The sequence below is a fragment of the Microcaecilia unicolor genome, chromosome 4, assembly GCF_901765095.1.
Source record: "Microcaecilia unicolor chromosome 4, aMicUni1.1, whole genome shotgun sequence".
Lineage (NCBI taxonomy): Eukaryota > Metazoa > Chordata > Amphibia > Gymnophiona > Siphonopidae > Microcaecilia > Microcaecilia unicolor.
The window spans coordinates 339,322,143-339,349,606 of record NC_044034.1 but is presented as its reverse complement, the minus strand read 5'-3'; the positions used below and the strand labels follow the sequence as shown (position 1 = coordinate 339,349,606).

At 48.2% G+C, this 27,464-nt stretch overlaps 2 protein-coding genes across 2 annotated transcripts in view; both read left to right on the top strand.

Annotated features, from left to right (window-relative positions):
• The window catches only part of LOC115469446 (arylsulfatase H-like), an 83,732-nt gene extending 57,556 nt beyond the window's left edge, over nt 1–26,176 (top strand). Inside the window, exons 8-10 of the mRNA XM_030202111.1 lie at nt 10,939–11,101; nt 16,726–16,847; nt 23,718–26,176. Coding sequence (XP_030057971.1) covers nt 10,939–11,101; nt 16,726–16,847; nt 23,718–24,103 — 671 coding nt within the window. The 3' untranslated portion in view covers nt 24,104–26,176. The remainder of the gene's footprint in view (nt 1–10,938; nt 11,102–16,725; nt 16,848–23,717) is intronic.
• The window catches only part of LOC115469447 (arylsulfatase D-like), a 217,049-nt gene that overhangs the window by 57,515 nt on the left and 132,070 nt on the right, over nt 1–27,464 (top strand). The gene's annotated exons all lie outside the window — the stretch shown is intronic.

Genomic DNA, 27,464 nt, shown 5'->3' with positions numbered 1-27,464 from the left:
CAGTATTTCCCACCTCCCAACCACCAGTCCCGCCTCCCATCACCGGCTCTGGCACAGACCGTATAAGTCTGCCCTCCACTATCCTCGCCTCCCAACCACCAACCTCTCTTCCCCCACCTGCTACGCCACCCAATTTCGGCTAAGCTTCTGAGGATCCATTCCTACTGCACAGGATTCCTTTATGCATATCCCACGCATGTTTGAATTCCGTTACCGTTTTCATCTCCACCACCTCCCGCGGGAGGGCATTGTTACTTAACCACATGAATAAGCAGTGCTTTTTCCCAGATCTACCTTTATAACAGTCTATCGTATTCTACCTCTAGGACTTTATCCAAATCTTTTTAAAACCCAGCTACATTAACTGCTTTCACTATACTATCTGGCAATAAGTTCCAGAGATTCACTATTTGTTGAGTGAAATAAAATATTTTCTCCTAGGTTTTGTACTTTTTGAAAGAATAAACAATCAATTTGAGTTCACTAGTTCCGCTCCACTCAGTTTTGAAGACCTCTATCAGCTCCTCCCTCTGCCATCTCTTCTTGCTTCGGGAACAGCAAAACGTCTTCCACTGCCAGACACACTTTATAAAATAAAACAAGGTCCTCCCACGTTTTTCTGTTTGTTTTTTACTGTCTGCGTGTGATTTAACCACTCTGAATAATTTTGTGTCATCTACACATTTTGATCACTTCACTCATCATTCCCATTTCCGTGTGATTTATAAATATGCTTTAAAAAACATCAGTTCCAGTACAGATCCATGTGGCACTCCACTATGCATCGTTGTCTATTGGGAGAATTGACCATCTAACCCTACTCTCTGTTTTCTACCTTTTAACCAGTTCTTAGAGCATAATAGGACATTGCCTCCTAGCCCTTGGCTTTTTACTTTTCTTAGGAGTATCTCAGGAGGGACTTTGGCCAAAGCTTTCTGAAAATCTGTAACCCTCTTTCTGTAACCCTGGTCTCACCCATGCACTAGCTCCAGCCCCGAGACACAAAACAGATCTCAGTTCAGCTTCACATTCATGGCCAATCACCCTTCATTCATCAGTTCCAGCACACATGCAGTTGAGCTTGGGAGGGGGAGTAGGTCAGTGGTCCAGAATAGCGATCCGGGGGTTTGAGAGGCCATGCTTCACCTTCTGGAGCTGATCAGATCCCCAGCTCCTTCCACAAACCAGGCAGTACTCAAAAAGTCTCAAACAAATGCAACTCTGTATTTGAACTCGCAACAGGCAGATGGCAACTGGCAAATTATCAATCCAAAGTATTCCTTGTTATTCCCAAAAGGGAATTCCCTTTTCTACTTCTTCCCCAAATTATATTTACAAGATACTTAATGTTACATTTACAGGTATTTACAGCTTCTCCTGTCCGTGCCTACCCTGTAAAGAGATATGATCCCAAAATGATTCCTGGGGTGGGCCCTCTTCTACCCATCCATAGCACACTATCTCCTGGTTGCCACTTATTGGAGCCACGACCTGCCTCTCACAGCCAGTGGATATCTCCAATTTTCAGGACTTCCCTCTCTCTCCTCCTGGTCAATTGCAGGGGATGTACAGGAAGCTCCAGACGTGTAAGCAACCAAAGACCCCCCCCCCCCCCCCCCCCCCCTTATAGGGTATAACTCTAGCTTTATCTCCTTCCAAATTCCTCCCCCTGCCACTCTTCAGCAGGGCACTATTTCTCTGCTTTTATTTCAAAACTACTCCCCATGGGCTGGGCTTCCTCCCATCCATCCTTCCTACCCTCCAGCCCACTGGCAAAGATCTCCCACCCCCCAGGGCTCTGGAGAAATCTATCACTTAATAATACCCATTCCCATGGGGTATTACATCTAGATACACTGTCCAGCTTATAATTGAAAAAGAAAAACGCCTTTCTCCGAGGACAAGCAGGCTGCTTGTTCTCACGACTGGGTGACGTCCGCGGCAGCCCCCACCAACCGGAAAGAAGCTTCGCGGGACGGTCGGCACGCAGGGCACGCCCACCGCGCATGCGCGGCCGTCTTCCCGCCCGTGCGCGACCGCTCCCGCCAGTTCCTTTTTTTCCGCGACTGGAGAGAGTTGTGCTTTTGCCACTCTCTCTGTTTTCAGCCGCCGGATTTTTCGACCGCGTTTACGCGGATCGTTGCTTCGCTCCGGATTACCGTCCGGTTTTTCCCTTTTCTTGTTTGTTAAAAAAAACAAAAAAAAAAACAAATCTGCGCGTGTGGAGCACGCGCTCCCCTTTTCCCTCGCTTCTAGCGGGGACGCCACGTTGCGGCCTAGTGGTCGCTCGGTCGTTTATTTTTTCGTGGTGTGATTTTAGCCACCATTGACGACTTTGACTTCGCCGACGCGATTTTTCCGTCGATGTCCTCGAAGGTCCCGAGTGGATTTAAAAAGTGTGGTCGCTGCGGCCGGCCGATCTCGCAGACCGACACCCACGCTTGGTGCCTCCAGTGCCTCGGGCCGGAGCACAATCTCAAGTCGTGTGCTTTGTGTCTCGGTCTCCGGAAATGGACTCAGGTTGCGAGGCAAGTTCTGCGGGACCGTCTTTTTGGAACTTGCGCCGGCCCCTCGACGTCGACCTCGACGGCATCGGTATCGAAGGCCGGTTCTTCGGTACCGGTATCGATGCCCGAGACATCGGCACCGATGGCAGCGACCCCAGGAGAACAGGTCCCGTCGGCCCGCCGGTGAGAGTGGGGTTGAGAGGCCGCGCGGGCAGTCGGCCCCGGTCACTCCCTCAGCTCGTGAGCCACGGGACCGAACCCTGTCTGACCCGGTACCTCGAGACTGAGGGGGATCGACCTCCTCCTCCTCCATGCCCTCCGGCGCCGGTGACGTGCATCGAAAAAAGGACAAGAAGCGTCGTCACCGGGCGCCCTCGGTGCATCCCGATGAGGAGTCGACGCCGAAGCGTCATCGTCGAGAGGGGAGGTCCCCGTCGGTTGTGGAGGTACCGACGCGTCGGGGTTCCGGCACCTCGGTGCCGTCTCCTGGCTCCCAGCAGCTTCCGGCACCGACACCCTTACCGGCCCCACCGCCTTTCCCGGCAGCGGGCCTGGACGAGTGCCTCAGAGCCATCCTTCCGGGGATCCTGGAAGGGCTGATGCGCCAGGCTGTGCCGGCGCCGGGGGTGCTTGCGCCCTCGGCGCCGATGACTGTGGCGCCGGCGAGCTCTAGCCCGGCGCCGGGGCTGTTGACACCGCCGCCGCTTGCGGTGCCGGTCTCGACTGCCACGCAGGTGGAGTCGACGTCGATGGAGGGAGCTCCGTCCCCGCCGGCGCGGGAGTCCACCGCTCGACGACACCGAGACCTCGGGGCCTCGACGTCGAGCCGGGCCCGGTACAGGACTCAGCTACATGAGCTAATGTCCGATACCGAGGATGAGGACTCGTGGGGGGAAGAGGAGGACCCTAGATATTTCTCCTCAGAGGAGTCTACGGGCCTTCCCTCGGACCCCACGCCTTCCCCGGAGAGGAAGCTCTCACCTCCTGAGAGTCTCTCCTTTGCCTCCTTTGTGCGGGATATGTCTATCAGCATTCCCTTCCCCGTGGTCTCTGTGGAAGAGCCGAGGGCCGAGATGCTCGAGGTCCTCGACTATCCATCACCACCTAGAGAGTCCTCCACGGTGCCGCTGCACAATGTCCTGAAGGAGACGCTGCTCCGGAACTGGGTGCGACCATTAACTAACCCCACCATTCCCAAGAAAGCAGAGTCCCAGTACAGGATCCACTCTGACCCAGAGCTCATGCGGCCCCAATTGCCCCATGACTCAGCGGTCGTGGATTCTGCTCTCAAGAGGGCACGGAGTTCGAGGGATACCGCCTCGGCGCCCCCGGGGCGGGAGTCTCGCACTCTGGACTCGTTTGGGAGGAAGGCCTACCAATCCTCCATGCTCGTGACCCGCATCCAGTCATACCTGCTCTATATGAGCATTCACATGCGGACCTATGTGCAACAACTGGCGGACCTGGTCGAGAAGCTCCCGCCGGAGCAGTCCAGGCCTTATCAGGAGGTGGTCAGGCAGCTGAAGGCGTGCAGAAAGTTCCTGTCCAGGGGTATTTTTGACACCTGTGACGTGGCATCTCGTGCTGCGGCCCAAGGTATAGTGATGCGCAGGCTCTCATGGCTGCGTGCCTCTGACCTGGACAACCGCACCCAGCAGAGACTGGCTGACGTCCCTTGCCGGGGGGATAACATTTTTGGTGAGAAGGTCGAGCAGATGGTGGACCAACTGCATCAGCGGGAAACCGCTCTCGACAAGCTCTCCCACCGGGCGCCTTCAGCATCCACCTCAGCAGGTGGACGTTTTTCCCGGGCCCGGCAGGCTGCACCCTATTCTTTTGCAAAGCGTAGGTACAACCAGCCGGCCCGAAGGCCTCGTCAGGCACAGGGACAGCCCCAGCGCGCTCGTTCCCGTCAACAGCGTGCGCCTAAGCAGCCCCCTGCGCCTCCACAGCAAAAGCCAGGGACGGGCTTTTGACTGGATCCACGGGAACATAGCCGCCCTCAAAGTGTCCGTACCGGACGATCTGCCGGTCGGGGGGAGGTTAAAATTTTTTCACCAAAGGTGGCCTCTCATAACCTCCGACCAGTGGGTTCTCCAAATAGTGCGGTGTGGATACGCCCTGAATTTGGCCTCCCTGCCTCCAAATTGTCCTCCGGGAGCTCAATCCTTCAGCTCCCATCACAAGCAGGTACTTGCAGAGGAACTCTCCGCCCTTCTCAGCGCCAATGCGGTCGAGCCCGTACCACCCGGGCAGGAAGGGCAGGGATTCTATTCCAGGTACTTCCTTGTGGAAAAGAAAACAGGGGGATGCGTCCCATCCTAGACCTGAGAGGCCTGAACAAATTCCTGGTCAAAGAAAAGTTCAGGATGCTTTCCTTGGGCACCCTTCTGCCAATGATTCAGAAAAACGATTGGCTATGTTCCCTGGATTTAAAGGATGCATATACTCACATCCCGATACTGCCAGCTCACAGACAGTATCTCAGATTCCACCTGGGCGCACGGCACTTTCAGTATTGTGTGCTGCCCTTTGGGCTCGCCTCCGCCCCACGAGTGTTTACGAAGTGCCTCGTGGTGGTGGCGGCGTACCTACGCAGGCTGGGAGTGCACGTGTTCCCATATCTCGACGATTGGCTGGTCAAGAACACCTCGGAGGCAGGAGCCCTCCGGTCCATGCAGTGCACTATTCAACTTCTGGAGCTGCTGGGGTTTGTGATAAATTACCCAAAGTCCCATCTCCAGCCATCCCAGTCTCTGGAATTCATAGGAGCGCTGCTGAATACCCAGACGGCTCAGGCCTACCTTCCCGAAGCGCGGGCCACCAATCTCCTGGCCCTGGCTTCGCAGACCAGAGCGTCTCAGCAGGTCACAGCTCGGCAGATGTTGAGACTTCTGGGTCATATGGCCTCCACAGTTCATGTGACTCCCATGGCTCGTCTTCACATGAGATCTGCTCAATGGACCCTAGCTTCCCAGAGGTTCCAAGCCACCGGGAATCTAGAAGATGTCATCCGCCTCTCCACCAGTTGCCGCACTTCACTGCTCTGGTGGACCATCCGGACCAATTTGACCCTGGGACGTCCATTCCAAATTCCGCAGCCTTCGAAAGTGCTGACGACGGATGCATCTCGCCTGGGGTGGGGAGCTCACGTCGATGGGCTTCACACCCAGGGTCTGTGGTCCCTCCAGGAAAAGGATCTACAGATCAACCTCCTGGAGCTCCGAGCGATCTGGAACGCACTGAAGGCTTTCAGAGATCGGCTGTCCTACCAAATTATCCAAATTCGGACAGACAATCAGGTTGCAATGTATTACGTCAACAAGCAGGGGGGCACCGGATCTCGCCCCCTGTGTCAGGAAGCCGTCGGGATGTGGCGTTGGGCGTGCCGGTTCGGCATGCTCCTCCAAGCCACATACCTGGCAGGCGTAAACAACAGTCTGGCCGACAGACTGAGCAGAGTCATGCAACCGCACGAGTGGTCGCTCCATTCCAGAGTGGTACGCAAGATCTTCCGAGAGTGGGGCACCCCCTCGGTGGATCTTTTCGCCTCTCAGACCAACCACAAGCTGCCTCTGTTCTGTTCCAGACTTCAGACACACGGCAGGCTAGCGTCAGATGCCTTTCTCCTTCATTGGGGGACCGGCCTCATGTATGCTTATCCTCCCATACCTTTGGTGGGGAAGACCTTACTGAAGCTCAAGCAAGACCGCGGCACCATGATTCTGATAGCGCCCTTTTGGCCCCGTCAGATCTGGTTCCCTCTTCTTCTGGAGTTGTCCTCAGAAGAACCGTGGAGATTGGAGTGTTTTCCGACTCTCATTTCGCAGAACGACGGAGCGTTGCTGCACCCCAACCTTCAATCCCTGGCTCTCACGGCCTGGATGTTGAGGGCGTAGACTTCGCTGCGTTGGGTCTGTCTGAGGGTGTCTCCCGGGTCTTGCTTGCCTCTAGGAAGGATTCCACTAAAAAGAGTTACTTTTTCAAGTGGAGGAGGTTTGTCGTTTGGTGTGAGAGCAAGGCCCTAGAACCTCGCTCTTGCCCTGCACAGAACCTGCTTGAATACCTTCTGCACTTATCAGAGTCTGGCCTCAAGACCAACTCAGTAAGGAATCACCTTAGTGCGATTAGTGCTTACCATTATCGTGTGGAAGGTAAAGCCATCTCTGGAGAGCCTTTAGTCGTTCGATTCATGAGAGGCTTGCTTTTGTCAAAGCCCCCTATCAAGCCTCCTACTGTGTCATGGGATCTCAACGTCGTCCTCACCCAGCTGATGAAACCTCCTTTTGAGCCACTGAATACCTGCCATCTGAAGTACTTGACCTGGAAGGTCATTTTCTTGGTGGCAGTTACTTCAGCTCGTAGGGTCAGTGAGCTTCAAGCCCTAGTAGCTCATGCTCCATATACCAAATTTCATCACAACAGAGTGGTGCTCCGCACCCACCCAAAGTTCCTGCCGAAGGTGGTGTCGGAGTTCCATCTTAACCAGTCAATTGTCTTGCCAACATTCTTCCCCAGGCCGCATACCCGCCCTGCTGAACGTCAGTTGCACACATTGGACTGCAAGAGAGCATTGGCCTTCTATCTGGAGCGGACACAGCCCAACAGACAGTCCGCCCAATTGTTTATTTCTTTCGACCCTAACAGGCTAGGGGTCGCTGTCGGGAAACGCACCATCTCCAATTGGCTAGCAGATTGCATTTCCTTCACTTACGCCCAGGCTGGGCTGACTCTTGAGGGTCATGTCACGGCTCATAGTGTCAGAGCCATGGCAGCGTCGGTGGCCCACTTGAAGTCAGCCACTATTGAAGAGATCTGCAAGGCTGCGACGTGGTCATCTGTCCACACATTCACATCTCATTACTGCCTCCAGCAGGATACCCGACGCGACAGTCGGTTCGGGCAGTCGGTGCTGCAGAATCTGTTTGGGGTGTAAATCCAACTCCACCCTCCAGGACCCGAATTTATTCTGGTCAGGCTGCACTCTCAGTTAGTTGTTCTTCGTAGGTCAATTTCTGTTGTACCCTCGCCGTTGCGAGGTTCAATTGACCTGGGTTATTGTTTTGAGTGAGCCTGAGAGCTAGGGATACCCCAGTCGTGAGAACAAGCAGCCTGCTTGTCCTCGGAGAAAGGGTATGATACATACCTGTAGCAGTTGTTCTCCGAGGACAGCAGGCTGATTGTTCTCACCTACCCTCCCTCCTCCCCTTTGGAGTTGTGTGTTTCATCTTTTTGCTAGTCATTCAACTGGCGGGAGCGGTCGCGCACGGGCGGGAAGACGGCCGCGCATGCGCGGTGGGCGTGCCCTGCGTGCCGACCGTCCCGCGAAGCTTCTTTCCGGTTGGTGGGGGCTGCCGCGGACGTCACCCAGTCGTGAGAACAATCAGCCTGCTGTCCTCGGAGAACAACTGCTACAGGTATGTATCATACCCTATATTGCGACCCAAATCGGGAGATAGACGTTTATCTCACAAAAACGAATAAAGCGGTATAATCGAAAGCCGAATTTGGACGTTTTCAACTGCACTCCGTCGCGGATGCGGACAAAGTTGATGGGGGCGTGTCAAAGGTGTGGTGAAGGCGGAACTGGGGCGTGGTTATCGGCCGATCAGAGATAGGCGCCTTTCACCGATAATGGAAAAAAAATATACGTTTTTAGCGAGAATTTAGGGCACTTTTCCTGGACCCTGTTTTTCCACGAATAGGGCCCCAAAAAGTGCCCTAAATGACCAGATGACCACTGGAGGGAGTCGGGGATGACCTCCCCTGACTCCCCCAGTGGTCACAAACCCCCTCCCACCACAAAAATATGCCGTTTCACAACTTTTTATGTTCACCCTCAAATGTCATACCCACCTCCCTGGCAGCAGTATGCAGGTCACTGGAGCAGTTATTAGGGGGTGCAGTGGACGTCAGGCAGGTAGACCCAAGCCCATCCCCCCCCCCCCCCCACCTGTTACACTTGTGCTGGTAAATGGGAGCCCTCCACACCGCCCCCCGAAACCCACTGTACCCACATGTAGGTGCCCTCCTTCACCCCTTAGGGCTATAGTAATGGTGTAGACTTGTGGGCGGTGGGTTTTGAGGGGGATTTGGGGGGCTCAACACCCAAGGGAAGGGTGCTATGCACCTGGGAGCTCTTGTACCTTTTTTTTGTTTTTGTAAAAGTGCCCCCTAGGGTGCCCGGTTGGTGTCCTGGCATGTGCACTACGACTCCTGGCCCCTCCCACAAACAAATGCCTTGGATTTATTCGTTTTTGAGCTGGGCGCTTTCATTTTCCATTATCACTGAAAAACAAAAACGCCCAGCTCACAAATTGTCGAATAAAACATGGACGTCTATTTTTTTCAAAAATACGGTTCGGTCCGCCCCTTCACGGACCCGTTCTCGGAGATAAACGCCCATGATTTTTGTTCAATTATGCCCCTCTGTGTCAACTGGCTCACCTTTATCCACCTGTTTATTCATGCCTCCAAAAAAAAAAAAGTAGCAGATAGCAAAGCAAGACTTCCCTTGGCTAAATCCATGTTGACTCCGTCCCATTAAAGCATGTTTGTCTGTTTCCTAACTGTAATCACTCACCCCAGGCTCTTTCCCCCACATACCCACATGCTTTCTACTGACTGAAAAATGGAAGGAGGATCAAAGGAAGCAGAGAGCAGCTGCAGTGGCGAAGGTGTCCACGGAATAGGAAGCTGTGGTTCTTGCTGTTATTCCACCAACAGTACTTGGGAATCTCTGTTGGCACTTTTTCTTTTCATTGCAGCTCTCACCTGTCCCTTGGACAGTGGAGGCTGTTGGTACTTTCCCTCTGCACCACGGTTGCAGCAAATCTTCAAGGCAATGTAAGGCCACTAATATGTCTGTAGTGAGAGTGTCTCTTACGTGAACCTTGCTGGATGATGGACCTACAGATTGGATGCAGTGAGGGATGTGATCACCACTAGCACTGTTTAAACAGGAGCCAATCTGTGGCTCATACTACTACTACTATTTAGCATTTCTATAGCACTACAAGGCGTACGCAGCGCTGCACAAACATAGAAGAAAGACAGTCCCTGCTCGAAGAGCTTACAATCTAATAGACAAAAATAAAGTAAGCAAATCAAATCAATTAATGGGTCAGTCTTTTATTTAATGCAGTACAGTAGAACGCCAATGATCAGGGCTATCCTCTGTAGAGGGTGGTCTGGATAATCTTATATCCGGATAATTAGACGTGTCAAATTTTTCAAAGGAAAATGCAATCAGGGAATGGCATATTGAACATTAGTTTTATTTTCATCAATAAGTTGGCAGAAAAAAAAATACAACATACAATACAGTTCTGTAATTGTAGTACATACAACACAGTATTTATAATTACTGTACAGTACTGTATTTAAAAGTAAAGTACAGTGCAGTGCTGTATTTCTTGTACATATATACACTACTGTACACTAAAAAAAGGAAATAATTCTTAATTGCTTCAAGGCCGATTTTTGTTTCTGAGCTGCAAGATCATGTACTCTTTTCAGACAAAGGAGCTGAATTGTACTGCTTCCTTTCTGCTTTTCCAGCCAAGCCATTGCTGTATTTAAATATTCAAAGGCTTCTGCATGTGTGGGTCTCACGTCAGCATCAAAAACTGAGACGTAGCTTACAATAGCATCACTTTGTCTTTTTATGTCAGATACTGTTGACGTTCCTACACTGCCATTTTTTCCCCGACACTCTCTTTCTTAATTTCTCCACAATATCAATTTTCTCTTTTAATGACAAAACATGCCTTTTTCGCTTTGTTTCTATTTTTTCTGCTGTGTATGAGTTAGGAAAGGGCAGGGCTTTTCTCTGCCGCGTCCCCGCAAGCTGAAAGAGCAAGGCTGTTTCCTCTGCCGCGTCCAGGCGGAAAGGGCTTTTTTCTGCTGCATACAAGTCAGGAAAGGGCCGGAAAAGAAAAGGGCAGGGCTTTTCTCTGTTGAGTCCCCGCTCCTGTTAACATCATTTCCTGGAGCAGACTGCACAGGATTGGCTGGGAAGGTACATTACTATCAGGCAGATAATTGGACATCCGGATGATTGGCGTTTGGATAATCAGCGTTCTACTGTACATACCATCACCACAATGTGTGAACGTTCCATTTTGGAAGGCTAACGAGGGCTGATGCTGATCTAGTGAGAGCAGCATCAGGATGTACTGGCCAAAATTACCGAGGATGTACACATCGCTGGTATCTGTCACCTTAAATGCAAGATTAACTGATGAGATAAGCCCTGCCAAAGACACTTGCATTCAACATGCGTTGTAACTCTGCAAGGAACAGATCAATTTTCAAAACCAAAGTTTTCTTTTTGCATGAGGAATGTATTACCCTTCATCTATAAAGCACAATTTCAGAGGCTGAATTATCAACACAATAGCTTCTTTAAAAACTTTTTTTTATCCTAAAGGTGGGAAAGGCATGGGAGGCTGGGAAGGTGGAATCCGTGTCCCAGGGATATTTCGATGGCTGGGCGTGTTACCTGCTGATACAGTTATTGATCAACCTACAAGTCTGATGGACATTTATCCTACAGTGATTCACCTGGGAGGAGGAAAAGTGCCACAGGACAGGTACAAAGACTTTTCTGCACATTCGCATCATTTATCCTAATGGTGCGGGATTCTCATTTAGATTAACTTGTGTGTCTTTAAGTTTATTATTCATCAGGCAAAATATAGACATGAACGGTGGCGTTCTGTGGTTCACTGCCACTCGGAGCGGATCGCTGCTGTGCGCACCCCCCCCGGTGTGACATAGCACCTCCCCCTCCCCGACCCAGTCCCCACCTGTCTACCAGCTCCGTCCACCCAGCACCGGTGCTTCATGCGACTCTGCACTGCTGTAAAAGAAGAAAATTGCCTCGTTGGCCCTTCCCTCACTGTGTCCCGCCGACGCGCCCTCTGAAGTAACGTCCTATTTCCTCGAGAGCGGGATACAGTGAAGGAAGGGCCGACGCGATTTTCTTCTCTTACAGCAGCGCAGACGCGAGGCGCCGCACCACACAGCTGCTGGTTGGACGGAGCTGGTAGGGACTCGCCAGCAGAGCACCCCCCCACCCGTTGACACCTGGGGCGGACCACCGCCCCGCCCTTGCTACGCCACGACATGAAATTAATTTTACCCAGGTAAGTTATATACATTTGCAAAAGGTTAGCAGCACTGTTCCACAAGATCTGGGTTTGGTCAATAGGATCCACCCAAAACAGAGGTGCATTCATTATTAAACAAAATGCAATTGATACCTAAACAAAAAAAAAAATCATGTTTTATTTCATTTTGTTTTCAGTGTATCTTATTTGCAAATACAAAACTTATCAAGTTTGAAACTACCCACATGACCCCAGATTCTATATAGGTCACCCAAATTTGGGCACAGATTCCAGATTTGTGTGTAAACTAATTAGTCAGGTGCTAACAATCAATTATGGGACTTAACAAGCACTTAATTGGCAGTAATTGGGAGTTACGTGCAGATCTGCCCTATATCCTATTCTATAGCATGCGGACCTAAATTTTATAGGGGCCCTTTTACTAAGGTGCGTCTCAAAGGGGCCTGCGCTGGTGCAGGCGCATGTTTTGGACACGTGCACGGCCATTTTCTCAGCACGCCTGGAAAAAAGGCATTTCTTGTGTTGGAAAATGGACGTGCGGCAAAATTAAAACCAGCGCGCGTCCATTTTCGAGCTGAGATCTTACCACCACCCACTGACTTAGCGATAAGCGGCCAGCGTGCATCAGCTGCCAGTTATCGTTGGGTAAGCGCCACGTGATAGAAAATAGAAAATATGTTCTACCACGTGTTTTCTGCATGCGTCAAAAATGGAATTACAACCTGGGGCATGTGGTAGCTGGGCGGTAGTGCCCAGTGGCGTAGCTATGTGGGGCCTGGGCCCCCATAGATTTGGCCCTGGACCCCCCCCCCTGCCGACGACCCTCTCAATCCCCCCTCCCGCCGCCGACCCTCCCCCACCAACGCCTACCTTTGCTGGCGAGGGATCCCAATTCCCGCCAGCCAAAGTCCTCTTGCTTCCCACGCAGGGCTTCTTCGTTCTGTTTCTGACGTCTTGCACGTTGTATGTGCAGGACGTCAGACTCACAGAAGCAGAATGAAGCCTTTGCAGATCAGCAAAGGTAGGCGGAGGCGGCGAGAGGGGGGATCGAGAGGGTCGGCAGCAGGGGTCGGCAATGGCGGGGGGGGGGGTTGACAATGGCGGGGGGGTCGATAATGGCTGGGGGGGGTCGGCAGCACTGGGGGGGGGGGGCTAAAATATGCCCCCTCACCTTGGGCTCAGGACCCCTTCCTGCCGGTCTGGCTACGCCCCTGGTAGTGCCTATTTGATGTGCGTTGGATGCGCGTAGGCGCCTACTTGCCGTAGTAAAAGGGCCGACATAGGCGGGTCAAGGGCATTTCCAGATATTAGGCGTGATGTTGTAGGAATGCCTGCATTTGCACACCTCAGGGTGTGTGTGAGTATTTACGCCAGCTTTCGGCAGGTGTAAGTGCCGGCGCCCAATGTTAGACATGAGAAGCTCACCAAGATAGTATTCTGTAAAGGGTAAAGTGCGCAGAGCGCACTTTGCAGAATACAGGCTTAGGGGCCCTTTTACTAAGCTGCGTTAAAAAGGGCCCTGCATTAGCGGCTGGGGCCATTTTTACCACGCACCGAGGCCCTTTTTACCATAGTGGTAAAAAAGTGGAAAAATAGCATGGCCTTTTGGTATGATTTCACAGGGAGGGAGAGCACTTAACACCACCCATTGAGGTAGCGTTAAGGGCTCCCATGCTAACCCAGTGGTAGTGTGCGGCACTACCCGATTACCGCAGGGTTAGCGCCTGCGGAAATATGTTTTGAATATTTCCGCTAGCACGGGAAATGGAAAGTGCCGGGGCTGGAACTACCATTGGCACCTGTGTTGGGCCTGCGGTAGCTCCAGAGTAGCATGCAGGAAGCCAGCATTGAGCTTACCGCCACTTTGTAAAAGGGGCCCTAAGTGCAGATCATAATGACGCCGCACTTTAGGCACCATTTACTAAATCTGGCACATGGGGGAGTGGTCAATTTTATAAAAGGCGCCAAAATTTAGGCGCACAAATGCAGCATGTCAGGTGCAAATTCTATAACAGTATCTGGGTGGCCAGATTCCATTAGAAGCGTCACACATCTCCCCCAATTCAGAAAAGAAATTAAAACTTAGCTCTTCAAAAAAAAAAAAAAAATTCTACAGCTAATCACAAAGATATTGTCGCCTTCCTTTCACATCTACCACTTCATAAGTACGTAAGTATTGCCATACTGGGACAGACCAAAGGTCCGTCAAGCCCAGCATCCTGTTTCTAACAGTGGCCAATCCAGGTCACAAGTACCCGGCGAGGTCCCCAAACAGTACAATATATTTTATGCTGCTTATTCTAGAAATAAGCGGTGGATTTTCCCCCAAGTCCATTTTAATAATGGTCTATGGACTTTTCCTTTAGGAAGCCAGCCAAACCTTTTTTGAACCCCACTAAGCTAACCAATTTTACTACATTCTCTGGCAACGAATTCCAGACTTTAATTACACGTTGAGTGAAGAAATATTTTCTCCGATTCATTTTAAATTTACTACTTTCTAGCTTCATTGCATTCCCCCTAGTCCTAGTATTTTTGGAAAGAGTAAACAAACGATTCACGTCTACCTGTTCCACTCCACCCATTATTTTATAGATCTCTGTCATATCTCCCCTCGGCCGTCTTTTCTCCAAACCTATATGAATAAATATCATCCAGACTCTACAACTGAACACAAAAGCTACCACTACCATTTCCACTTCAAATCTATCTCTTAAAAAATGAATAACCACACGAACAATAGATGCCCTCTCAACACTGCACAAACACAATTGTAACTCCACTAAAATGTAAACTGTAAGTCACTTTGAACCGAAACTTGTTTTTGGATAATAGTGGGATACAAGAATGCATAAATAAATAAATTACAGAATAGATTGTAAGTCAGTATCAATGCCAACATTCAGGTGCGCCCACTTATACCATGTTTATGGCAGGCATAATAGCCCATGCCTAAATGTAGCACTTTAGCATGTAGATGACAGTATTCTATAATCAAAAGACCTGCCTAAGCCCTAACTCATGCCCCTCCCACTGTAAATGCCCCCTTGCATTTTTATGCTATGCAGCTTACACGCTCACCTTCTAGATTATCGCTGAGCATAGGTATAGCACTTACATGCCTGAGTGTAATTAGTGCCTGAGCTATACAGAGTACCTATAACATATTTGTTTTTATTTGGGTTTTCTTAGGTATTTATTACGTTATGTATGCATATACGTGTATGTGTAAATATAAGTCACACATGGGAACATATGACTCTACTGTTTTAGTGCACGCTAAAAACGCTAGCGCGGCTTAGTAAACAGGGCCCTTGGTGATTTCAATCACAACACTTCAGGCACAGGCAGCTCCTTGTGACTCTGGGCAAGTCACTTAACTCTCCATTGCCCCAGGTACAAATAAGTACCTGTATACAATATGTAAGCCGCATTGAGCCTGCCATGAGTGGGAAAGCACAGGATACAAATGTAACAAAAATAAAAAAAAATAAAAACAGATTAACAGTGGAAAGTGATTGTATTTTTGTCAGCATTATTTATGTTCTTTGTGATTTGTATGTTTTATATGTAATGTATTAACTTGATGTGATTAATTATTATCTTTTTATATCCCAATTGCTCTTTGTATTGTACATATGTATGTATACTTTATAAAGCTGGGATACGGACACCTAAAACTGTAGAGCATCCATAAGGCAAGGGGGTGTGGCTTGGACATGTTTTGGGCAGAACTAGGGGGCCAAAACATAATCTTCCAACTTCGATTTCAGTAGGGGAATGGATGTTTATGTCCATACAGAAGGACGTTGCCAGTGGTTGTGGTCCCCTTATAATGTTAAACTGGCAAGGGAAATACGGATGTTCCTGGTACTCAAATAGCGGACATAAACATTCACGTCCCTGCGCATGGATGTTTACTTGGCCATTTCATAACATGGATATTTCTATGCTGAACGTTGATTTTCATGCACCTGTTTTGCCTCACTCGTAGTTTAGACGTACCAGTTTGTAAAATGGATGTTCAGGCTTGACATAACCAGTGCATAGACCAGGGCCGTGCCAACACGGTAAGCGCGGTAAGTGCCGCAGGGGGGCGCCTGCCTTCAAGGGCGCCGCGCCGTCGAGTTGTATTTTTTTTTTAAAAAAACCTTACTCCTCCGCTCCATCCCCGATTCCCCAGCGCTTTAAATTTACCTCGCTCCGCCTCCGATGTCTGCGTAGCATCAGTGAAAGCGCTGCCTGTCTGACGTCTCTCCACCAGCCTTCCCTTCGCTCGTTCGTTCCCTCTGTGTCCCGCCCTCAAGGAAATGACGTCAGAAGAAGGCGGGACACAGAGGGAACGAACGAGCAAAGGGAAGGCTGGTGGAGAGACGTCAGACAGGCAGCGCTTTCACTGATGCTACGCAGACATCGGAGGCGGAGCAAGGTAAATTTAAAGCGCCGGGGAATCGGGGATGGAGCGGAGGAGGCTCAGGCTGAATGAGAAGTATGCTCAGAGCCTCCTCTGCAGGCCAAACCCAGCCATTTCCTCCATTGCGCCCCAGACCGCCCAGCTCTTCCACGCGCCTTGGAGGCAGGCAGGTCCGGGGGGGGGGGTGGGGCGCCAGAGACCCTAGGCATGGCCCTGGCATAGACGTCCATTTCCATGACGGAAGCTCCTGTTCTAAAATACAAGTGCCACCGGTGACACGGAGCCTCTTTTACCAAGCTGCTGCAAAAGGGGGCCTGCGCTGGTGTTGGCGCATGTTTTTCCACACACGCTGAGGCCCCCTTTTATCGCAGTGGGTAAAAAGGAAGTCTCTTTCTTGCAGGAAATGGCTGTACAGCAAGTAAAGCACTTGCCGCACGGCCGTTTTTTTTTTTGGGGGGGGGAGAGCTTTTACCGCCACCCATTGAGGTAGTGATAAGGGCTCTTGTGCTAACCTAGCAATTACAGCCGGGTACACTCCGGTTCTAAGTCTGGTGCTCTGACCATCAGACCTCTGCTCCACTCTATTATGTGAATAGTTTACAAGCTTTCAGTTACAGCAGGAATAAGAAATGAAGGTGTTTCATCACATTGTTTCTGTGCACTACTCCAGGGTAACTGACGGTCATGACTTGATGCCTTTACTTCAGCGGAAGGTTCAGTATTCAGACCACGAGTTCATGTTTCATTACTGTGGTGTCTACCTGCATGCCGTGCGCTGGCACCAAAAGGAAGGTAAGTTAATTACAACACCTCCACTTCATCACAGCTATTTCTACCCAGTTACGTATCAGTTCTAGAACATTTGGGATCCGATTAAGGCAGGAGATACTCTATGTAAAGTCTGGAGGGAAGGAGAGAGAGAGAGATGATAGAAACTCTGGTTTTGTTTGGATTCAAACCTCATTCAGATAACTTAAGGGCCGATGTAATAAGCTGTGCCAGCCTTTAGCGTGTCAGTTTACTTTGTTTTCTAGTGTTCATCTGATCACCTTACTAGTAGAAATGGCATAACACTAGAGAGGATAGAATCTTTTCTCAAATAAATTATATTCCACATATTGGACGTCTCTGGTCTGCTTTTTGAAGAACCTGGTTCTGTTCCCACTCCTGTTCTTGCTCCTGAGATTTTCTGTGGGACACTGTTGTTCCATCTCTCGCTCTGCTGCCCCTCCTTACCTCTCCACCCTCATCTCCCTCTACATTCCTACCCGGAACCTCCACTCACTGGACAAATCCCTCCTTTCTGCACCCTTCTCCACCTCCGCTAACTCCAGACTCCGCCCTTTCTGCCTCGCTTCACACTTTGCCTGGAATAGACTTCCTGAGCTGATACGTCAGGCCCCATCCCTACCCGTCTTCAAATCCCTGCTCAAAGCCCATCTTTTCGACTCTGCTTTTGGCACTTAACCTAACCATTACTCCACATTACTGATTGTCTCTCTGTTTACTGATTGTCTCTCTGTTGTTATGTCCTTTAGATTGTAAGCTCTTTTGAGCAGGTATAACAACAAATATTTTCAGTTCTTAATATCCATTTAAATGTTACAAAAATGTTACAATTCTAATATGATATTTAAGAGCAGGGGGGAAATTGCTCAAAGCATGTGCTGTATTTCTAAGCCTTTAAGAGCATGTGCTCCGACCATGTGGTCTCACACAAAGGCTGTGCACATTTAACCTTAAAAAGAATTTATTTCTACTACAGGTACTGTAAGAATTAAAATGTAACTTTATAAGAAATATTTAAGTTGGGGAAATTGCTCCAGAGCACTCGCTACTGTTTATAAGCTTTTAAGATATATTTTAGTTATTTCTCCACCCATTATCTATTAAGATAATAATATTCACAATTGCAAGAATAAAAGGAATTAAGTATATTTATTGGATTACATTAACCTGCATTACCAGGTTTAAGAACATATGTAAAGAACAGACCATATATTTAGCTTGAATAGGAGTTTATTTATAATACAATTGCAGCGAGAGGTAGTTCTTTTAAGAGATCTTACAGAGAATCTGTGCTAAAGCTAGGCAACAGGTTTAAATCAAAAGTTATAAGTTACTTACAAGTCCTTGTTACAAAGCATGAGCAGTATGAGGTAAGCACGTGGTTGCAGGAGGAAGGAGCAGTGGCAGGGAGATGATCAGGGCTGCAGCAGGGTAGGAGAGATCTGAGAGCTGTGTGGAACAACTTCTGCCTTTTATACATTGCAAGTTGCAGGAGGACATGATCTCATGAACCTCAGCACTTGCTTCCTGGTTTGCACTGGATAATTTGCAAGGCATTATGGTTAATATAGTCTGTTCACATGATCACATTATAAGTCTTTCCTTTCTGCACATGTCCTGGCGTCTTCCTGTCTGATAGCTGATGGGAGGGGACAGATATACATATCCGAGGTAACCAGCAAATGGTTTAACAAGCATATGCCTTGTTTATGGTTTTCCTCTGAGTCCTTTGTTTTCAGTAGCTGGATTTATACTTCTCCAGACTTTCTGTCTCCTGGTATCTTTGATCTTCGGAGGTGTCTTGGTGATCCACCCAGTCAGCTTTTGTTACCAGTCCTTGTTAGGTCTTTTAGGCAGAGGAAGCTATATCTCTGTGAAGCCAGTACCTTTTGTCTCTGTTAAGTGTTTGTAATTGACTAGCCCTGCTATCAGAAGTTCCCAGGAAAAGAGGGGGGGGAGAGGGACTTAACATGAAAGCCAGTTTCATTGCTGCAGTTTCAATACGTTTTTAAAGCTTTATTGGTATATTTGATTCAGCATAATCAATAATTATGCTACACATTTAATTCTGACAATTAAACTCATATCATGTTACACAGGGACTGTCTCTCTTCATGTTTGGCTGTACAGCGCTGCGTAAGTCTGGTAGCGCTTTAGAAATGTTGAGTAGTAGTAGTGTTTTCGTTGCAGGAAGAGGATGCCACAACACGGTCTCCCAAAGTGTTATTGGTCCAGGGTGGTTGAGCAGCATGGAGGCTGTTTATTTGAGGTACTTCACATGCCAAATGCCCTGAACCAGATATCTCTGGTTGGGGCTTGGGACTCACTGAGGCATCAGAGAAATTTTGCAGGGCAGAGATCAGGTACTATGACCTTTTCTATGTCTCCCTTGCTGTCACTGTGTAGGCCAATCTCTACTCATGCACTGACAGGAAAGGAGATATTTATTCCAGCTGCAGCAAGCTGCTACAGATTACCACAGTGATGTGCAACTGTTGTTTCTGTCAGCACACATTTTTTTAAGGTGGTTAATAAATCCCAATAAATAAATAATAGTGTTGTGCAAATATAGAAGGAGGGTCGCGGTGCTATCTCTCATGTGAAACCTGGATTGGCAGGGATGGAGAACATTGGAATGTTCAATGAAGGTACTAAGTGCAGAACCAGCCTGCCCAACAGCTTAGCAAAGAATGGAAGATTTGAGATTGGGTGCAAATTGGTGGGACGGGAGGGATCAAGATGTGGTTTCTTAATAAGAGGGGTTATCAAGGCATGCTTCCACAAGGAGGGACCAGTGCCTGAAGGGGCATGGAGTGAGAAAAGCTGACTAAGTGTGGAGTTCAGCTTTTCTCCAAGAGGAAAGAGAGGCAGGGGATGGAGGGAGAGCAGAGGACAATGCAGTGTCTGACACAATCTTGCAAACAACAGAACAGGGATTGGGAGTGGTCGGTGGGAGAGAAGACACAAGAGTAAAAGAGAGAAGATAGTGATCCATCTATGGGAGCGGAGGGAGGAAAATGCTGAGGTGGAGAGAGAGGTATGGGCAGAGGAGAACAAAAGGTTCATGGTGTGACCAACAGAGTGAGAGGGACAGGCCAGCGCTGGAGGCTAGGGTGAAGAAGGAAACAGCAGCAGTGGAAGGGGGGACATTGAAGTCTCCTATGAGGAGGAGGGGTGAGAAAAGGGCAGCAGACTCTGTGACGAAAGCAGAGAGGTCATCAAGGGAAGTAGTAGAAAGAGGGGGCAGTAAAGGATCACCAAATAAAAAAACAGAGAAGGAAATTGAAACATGTAGAATGAGAGCATCTGCATGGATAGAGGCGTGGAGGGGGAAAGCTTAACCAAAAGGGAAGAGGAAAAGATTCAGGCCACACCCCACCCTGTGCAGGCCGAGGGGTGTGAAGAGAGGAAGTTAGGAGGGCAGGCATTGAAAAGGGTAGAGGTATCACCTGGCTGAAGCAAGGTTTTGGTGATGCAAAGGATGTCAAGAGAGTGTTGGGAGATCAAGTCGGCCACAAGATGACCTTTTCCATGATGTAAAGAACTGTGAAGCTCAAAGCAACCCGCAGTGGAGGGGCATTACAGGGGAAGGGGTGGGAGGAGGGCGAGAGTCAGAGTGGAGAGAAACCAGGCAATGGGAAGAGGGGAGAGGGGATGATGAGGGAGAACTGAGCGGGGACAAAGGAGAACTGGGATAGACAAGCCAAGTATGGGATTACAACAGGTGACCTGAGAAAAGACCGGAGGAAAGAGACAGAGAAAAACATGAAGGGAGGAGAAACATCAGATGAGAGAGGGGCGCTCTGGATGTACCCGAGGAGGTGCCTCAAGGAGCACGAACTGCTCCTTGGTCATAATCTTTTGTTGCTTGCCATCGGCGGAAGCGCCTGGAGAGCAATGGAAGCAAATAGCGCTAGGGAAAAAAGTGAAGTTTTGTTTTTTAAGCATGTTTTTGGTCGCAGTCGCCATCTTGGATTACCATTTTTTAAAAATTGTTTGAATGTGTTTAAATGGTTGGAAATTAAAGTGTGAATTGTGCCCTTCCTGAATAAAATTAGGTGATTTAAACTTTTCTTTAGCACTTTTTAGTTACAGCCACCATGTTAACGCCTATGACATCATCGGAACGCATAGGTGGTATGCATGGCAGTTTTTAGAATTTCACATACTTTTTAGAGGTTTCCCAGTTATTTCGTGTGCATCTACAGCACCTGATTTATTTTAAAACTAGTAAAAAAGGCTCGTTTCTGACACAAATGAAACGGGCGCTAGCAAGGTTTTCCTCGGAGTGTGTATGTTTGAGAGAGTGTATGTGAGAGTGACTGTGTGTGTGAGAGAGAGTGAATGTGCGAGTGTGTGCGTGTGAGAGAGAGAGTGAATGTGCGTGTGTGTGTGTGTGTGAGAGAGAGAGAGAGTGAATGTGCGTGTGTGTGTGAGAGAGAGAGTGAATGTGTGTGTGTGAGAGAGAGTGAGTCTGGGTGCGAGTGTGTCTGTGTGAGAGAGAGTATGTGTGAGAATGAGAGTGTGTGCAAGTGCGTATGCGAGACACAGTGAGTGTGAGAGAGAGAGAGAGAATGTGTTTCACACAGATACAGTGTGTGTGAGAGAGAGAAGAGTGTGTGTGAGACACAGACTCTCTGTGAGACTGAGTGTATGAGACCAAGAGAGTGTGTGAGTGACTGTGTGACACATATTGAGCCTGCAAAAAGGTGGGAAAATGTGGGATGCAAATGTAACAAATAAATAAATAAATAAATAGAGAGTGAATGTGATACAGTGTGAGACATAGAGTGTGTGAGAGAGAGAGAGTGTGTGTGACAGAGATACCGCTCCCCCCTCTCTGGTGTCAGGCCCCCTCTCTCTCTCTCCCTCTCCCTCTCTCTCTCTCTCTGGTGTCAGGCCCCCCTCCCTCTCTCTCTTTCTCTTTCTCTCTGGTCTCAGGACCCCCGTTCCCCCCCCTGGGGGGGGTACTGTTGAACTGGGAGGAGACTGAGGCTGAAATCTTACCTGATTTGCGGTCCATTCTTTGATGTGGCCCACGCGGTGCTGTGTTTGGCGAGACGCGGGCATATCTGGAAGGGGAAAGGGAACCGTGTGAAGCTAATTTGGTGCGAGGGTGTACTTGGCTCCGCGCACATGCGTTGTTGTGGTGTCTCGCGTGGGCATGGTGAGAGAATGAGCGCTGGACCCGTGGAGAGTGGTGCTGGCGGCGGGAAGAGTCTGCCTCAGTGCCGCATCAATCAGCTGATTAGCGCCGTGGAGAGCAATTTGTGAGGGTGTACTTGGCTCCGCGCGTGCGCGTTGTTGTGGTGTCTCGCATGGGCGTGGCAAGAGAATGAGCGCTGGACCCGTGGAGAGTGGCGCTGGTGGCTTGAAGAGTCTGCCTCAGTGCCATGTCAATCAGCTGATCAGCGCCGTGGAGAGCGAGTTGCAGGTGGGGAGCGAAAAAGGAGACACGCTGAGCTCTGGCTGTGCTTCAAGGAACTGACCAATCCTATTTAATAGAATGCACCCCAACATTCTGAAGCCGAGAAACCTCGTGTGGTTGGTCACTTCTGCTTGTGACGAACCTGGAAGTACGTGATGTCAATTCAGGAGATGGATACAGAGAGCAGGAATGCCTCAGCCATGCAGTCAGCTTCAGAATGTTGGAGGTGCATTTTATTATATAGGATATCTTTATTGGAGCAGCACACTGCTGCTTTGAGCTTCACAGTTTTTTCCGGCATGGGGAAGGTCATGTGACCCAGCCAGTATTTAAAGGCAGCTGTAACCTAGACAAAGTTTATGATGATGCCCACATGAGACCCCCCCCCCCCCCCCCCAATGCTAAGGGGTTCTGGTAAATCACTCAGATTATATCAAGCATGTCTCAGTATCTGACATAATACTGTAACTCTGCTCTGTGAAGGAATCACTGTGACTCTGAGCAAGGTTAAACCACTTAATTGTTTTTCCTTTATAAATCAAAGCAATGCTTCTTGGTGATGTGAATGACACCTAAAGGGTATGTAACACAATTCAGTGTGGTTCCCATACATTTTACATGTTGATGTAGGGAGTGTCTGCACAATCTATAAGTTTTATGAGTTTATCCATACATTTATGATTTACTTCATTATGTACGTGACTATTATTTGATTATTTATTCATGTTGTTTTAGTTTTAAGTGATTTGCTTTGTATGTATACAGTCTATGTATTTAAGATTTGCTAAGGTTTGTGTCCTGTTATTGATAGTATATTTTGTTGTGTTTTACAGTATATCTTAACCTCCTGAAGCAGCCCATGTTGGGCAAAACATGGCCGTGTCGGGCATTATTTTAATCCACCAATATTAAAGATTTTTTATATTTCATCTACCTTTGATCATGTCTGCCTCCATAGTTTTTCCATGTGGGTTAACTCCTGTACTCTTCTCCTTTCTGCATTGTGTGGCCAGTAATTTGGGCATATACTCCACATGAACCACGTACTTCGGCTCACAAAAGCTTTCTGCATTGGCCCCTCAGTGGGAAGAAAGGCTTTCTTTTGGTCCAGACTCCTTTCCCTCCTGATGAGAGATACACATGGTCAGACTCTTTAAGCTTTCTGTGCAGTCACTATGAATGTTGACTTTTATTTTGCCCTTCCTTCCCTTTGGCCTCCAGCAGCGTGACTGGGTGACATACGGCATGTAGCATTGAGCCCATTGGTGCTAGTTTGTCTCTGTAGAGAGTTGTTCATTAGTATCCTTTTTGCTCTTGGAAAACTCACTGCACGGCCACTGGATTTCTTAAAGAAAAACAGGGAAATTAGTTTGCAACTGCTAACCCTTTCTTTACTGATTTAGCAACTGGTAACCATTTGCAAATTATTATTTCTTTTCATGTAGTGGGTGCCGTGTGGAAGGCTCATTATACGACACCAGTGTTCCATCCAGAAGGTGCTGGAGCCTGCTATGGGAGGAGAACGTGCACATGTGCTGGTGAACAAGTAACTCATCATGATCCTCCCCTGCTCTTTGATCTCTCCAGAGATCCATCAGAGAGTAATCCACTTTCCATTGCTACAGAACCACAGTTTGATACGATCGTAAAGAAAATAGAAAAAGCAGTGGAGGAACATCGGACGACGTTGACACCAGTGCCATTGCAACTCACATGGTGGAATAATATGTGGAAGCCATGGTTACAGCCATGCTGCGGAACATTTCCGGTCTGCTGGTGTGACCAAGAGACTGAGAACAGGCATAGTCATCTGCAAGAAGTCAAAGATTAACTGAAAAGAGTTGGTTCCTTTTGTAAATAATGAGTGTTTACTTCTGGTTAACCAAATGACTTGTACGTACCATGAACCGATCTAGAAGTGACAAATCAGTAACTTCAAAAGCCAGACAAAGGGGGGGGGGGGTAGTTATTAAGCTGCATTTCATTTATAACCCATGTTATTTGCCCCATAACATGACCTGTACGTACCATGAACCGATCTAGAAGTGACAAATCAGTAACTTCAAAAGCCAGACAAAGGGGGGGGGGGGTAGTTATTAAGCTGCATTTCATTTATAACCCATGTTATTTGCCCTATAACATGCGGTAAATGGTACTAACACTGGTTATTTTATTGTAATGCACAGTAATTTTAGTCTCCGTGGGCTACATTCTAATGAGAGGCAAAATATGCAAATGTATGTAAAATAGCTGATTTGTGTGTAGCTAGAAGAACGTGGCTTACAGTGAATACTGCAAGGCACAGTACTCCAGGAAAATACCACCAGACAAAAGCTGACAATATTTTTTTTTCATCCTGGGAAGATCAGGCTGCAAAGCTGCAGCCCGATGCTCCTATGCACTTCCACCTATGGAGCCAGTGATCTCTCCTCAATACCCCCACCTAATCAGGCCCTGGAAGTGCCCCTATCAAATGGTCCCCAACCCAGATCCCCCAATCCAGAATGCCCCCAAATGAAAAGAAACTCTTCCAATCCAGTACCTCCAACCCAAAAGACACACCCAATCCAAAATGACCCCTTCCAATCAGACAAGACCTCACCTCTGCCCTCCTGTAAGCCCCTTTCCAAGCCTCCCTTGAACTTCCCTGGTGTGTAGTGGGGTCTTGCCAGGGCTGGGCTCAAAATGGTGCCGTGATCTCTAACAGTTGTCATGCAGTACTACAACGGGGGTAAAGTTTCCATATAAGAAAACCTGACCCCCTAGTGATAGTACCACAAGTCTATCACTAAGGATCATCGGCGCCATTTTGAACCTGCCCAAACCCCACTAGACTCTAGGAAGGTTCAAGGTAGGCCAGGACTGCGGGAGGCCTAAGGGAGGGTAGGTTAGGGTCTTGACATTAGGGGTGGGGCTTTTCAGTTGGGAGTGTCCTGGGTTGGGGGGGCTTTGCGGGTCAAGGGACCATTTGACGGAAGGACTTCCAAGTTTGCAGGGCATGATTGGGTGGGGGATATTGGGGGGAGAGATAATTGGCTCTATGGCCAGAAGTGCATGAGAGTATCAGGCCACAGCTTTGTGGTCCGATGCTCTCGGGACAGTAAGATAATGCTGCTTGCGAAGTTGATTGCAAGCAGTGCTGTGTATATACCACAGAAATCGCAAGCAGGATTGTGTATATGCTATGGGAATGATTAACCTGCAGTAATGAGCTACCCACGGGTTGGTCACTATGATGGTAACCTAAGGAGCGCTAAAAGCCCAACTTTTAATGGACCCTGATAACTGTCTCCCTATTTAACCTTTGGCCTTGAAATGCTAGATGCAACAGTAAGTAAGCAATTCCAGCTACTTCTTAATTGCTTTGCATAGAAAATGTATAATCCTAACTCATGTTCATGGATTTGAACATAATTGATTATGTTCTTGAGTTTCTGATTACTCTAATTGGAAAATAGCTGTATGCAAGCATATAGCAAACCTGATTTGAAAGCAAATCATGTAATCAATTCCCTAACTATTTTTTCTTCACTGTAACATAGATTAACCATTGAAAAAAGACCATTCAAGGAATGTATTACATTAGCGAAAACCCTTGTACAGATAACCAAAGTGCTATACAGCCTCCATCATAAATCACTGTAAAGAAATATTGAATTTTATCATTTTAATTGTTTGAATCAAGATTAAAACTTACTTAACTACCAAAAGCATTCTTAATACCTGTGAATGCTTTTAAAGTCACATTCCTACAGTACTTGCAAACTGAAATATAAGGCTTAAAATCTAACTTGTTATTAACTTTATTGAAATTGATGGACACCTGCTGCTTGTGTTCTACACTAGCACTCTCCTCCCACTGACTGTGTCATAACCACCTCTGGGTGAGTCTCCTGCTCTCAAATTATCCGCAGTGATTTCTAGGTTACTGGGGCCATACTCCCAGTGGTCCCATAGTTTCTACAAAGCACCCACAGACCCAACACACAAACCACCAAGATTCTTACTTACTCCAGACAAGCAGAGGCAATAAACTAAAAATGTTTATTGTCATGAAAAATTAGAACAATGAACAGAAAAGGTGCAATCAGCAAACAATAACAGGTAACTGAAATATGGATGTATAGAACACTATATAAACATTTGTTTTCTATCTAAATGGTACCTGGGGAGTTCAGGGCATATAGCTGCTCACAGGTTATCAAATATAACTGTTCACAGGGCCTCAGCAAAGAGACCTCTCTCTGGCTAAGACTGGAGAAAAAGCCAGTACATCCTAGCTGAATTTGAGCTCCTGGGCCAATCAGAGCCCAGAACAACATTTTTTTAAAAGTAGCTGGCCACATCACTGCAGATTAACTTCTTCTCTATGTTAAACTAAAGAAGGAACGGTCATTTCTCTGTGACAGCTTTAAACATAAACATGCACCACCTGCTGGTCAAACTAGAGAAAAAAATAATCTTATAATTCATATGCTGGAAGAATTCACCATTTCCCCACAGAGGTCCATCTTCCACAAGTATTAGTGTAATCCCCATTATAGAGGATTAGTGAGTGGTGTTAGCTTTCCCTGGAATCCTGGGTGTGGGGGGGGGGGGGGGGGGGGGGAGGGAGAGAGATGTTCTTGGGTGGGAGTGAAACCCAGCCCAGGGATATGTGTGTGAGGGAGACGTTGCAGAGGGAAATGTTTTCTTGTTAATGACTGAGAGACAGGTGGAGTTTGAAGGTAATAAAAGGTATTGTTGCACAGAGCACAAGGTCTTTGGTTGGCTTCACCCTCATTGGGACCCATGAGGAGAGGGGGTATCCTGGAAAGGCCAGATAACCTAAGGCTGAGTTAAGGGGGCGTTATTGTTAGTCAAAGGCAGTAACTGTTGAAAGGTGTGCTCTGGGTGGGCAGAGGGAGTCCAGCTCATAAGCAGGAAAAGAGAAGAGCCTGTTCAAAGCCCAGTAAAGTGCAACTCTGGAGGAGAGGACAAAGAGGTCTGTTCCTGGAGGAATTAGTTGTGATCACCAATGCCAAAAGCATACCCTTGGATTATACAGTACAAAGGGATTGTTATAATTTGGAATTGTTATTAGAAACTGTTTTAGTAGTGGATAAGACTGTACCAAATAGTCTTGGATGGACAGAAAACCTCTTGAACCAAATTCTCTTGATCTTTCCGCTGCTTTTGACACTGTCGATCAC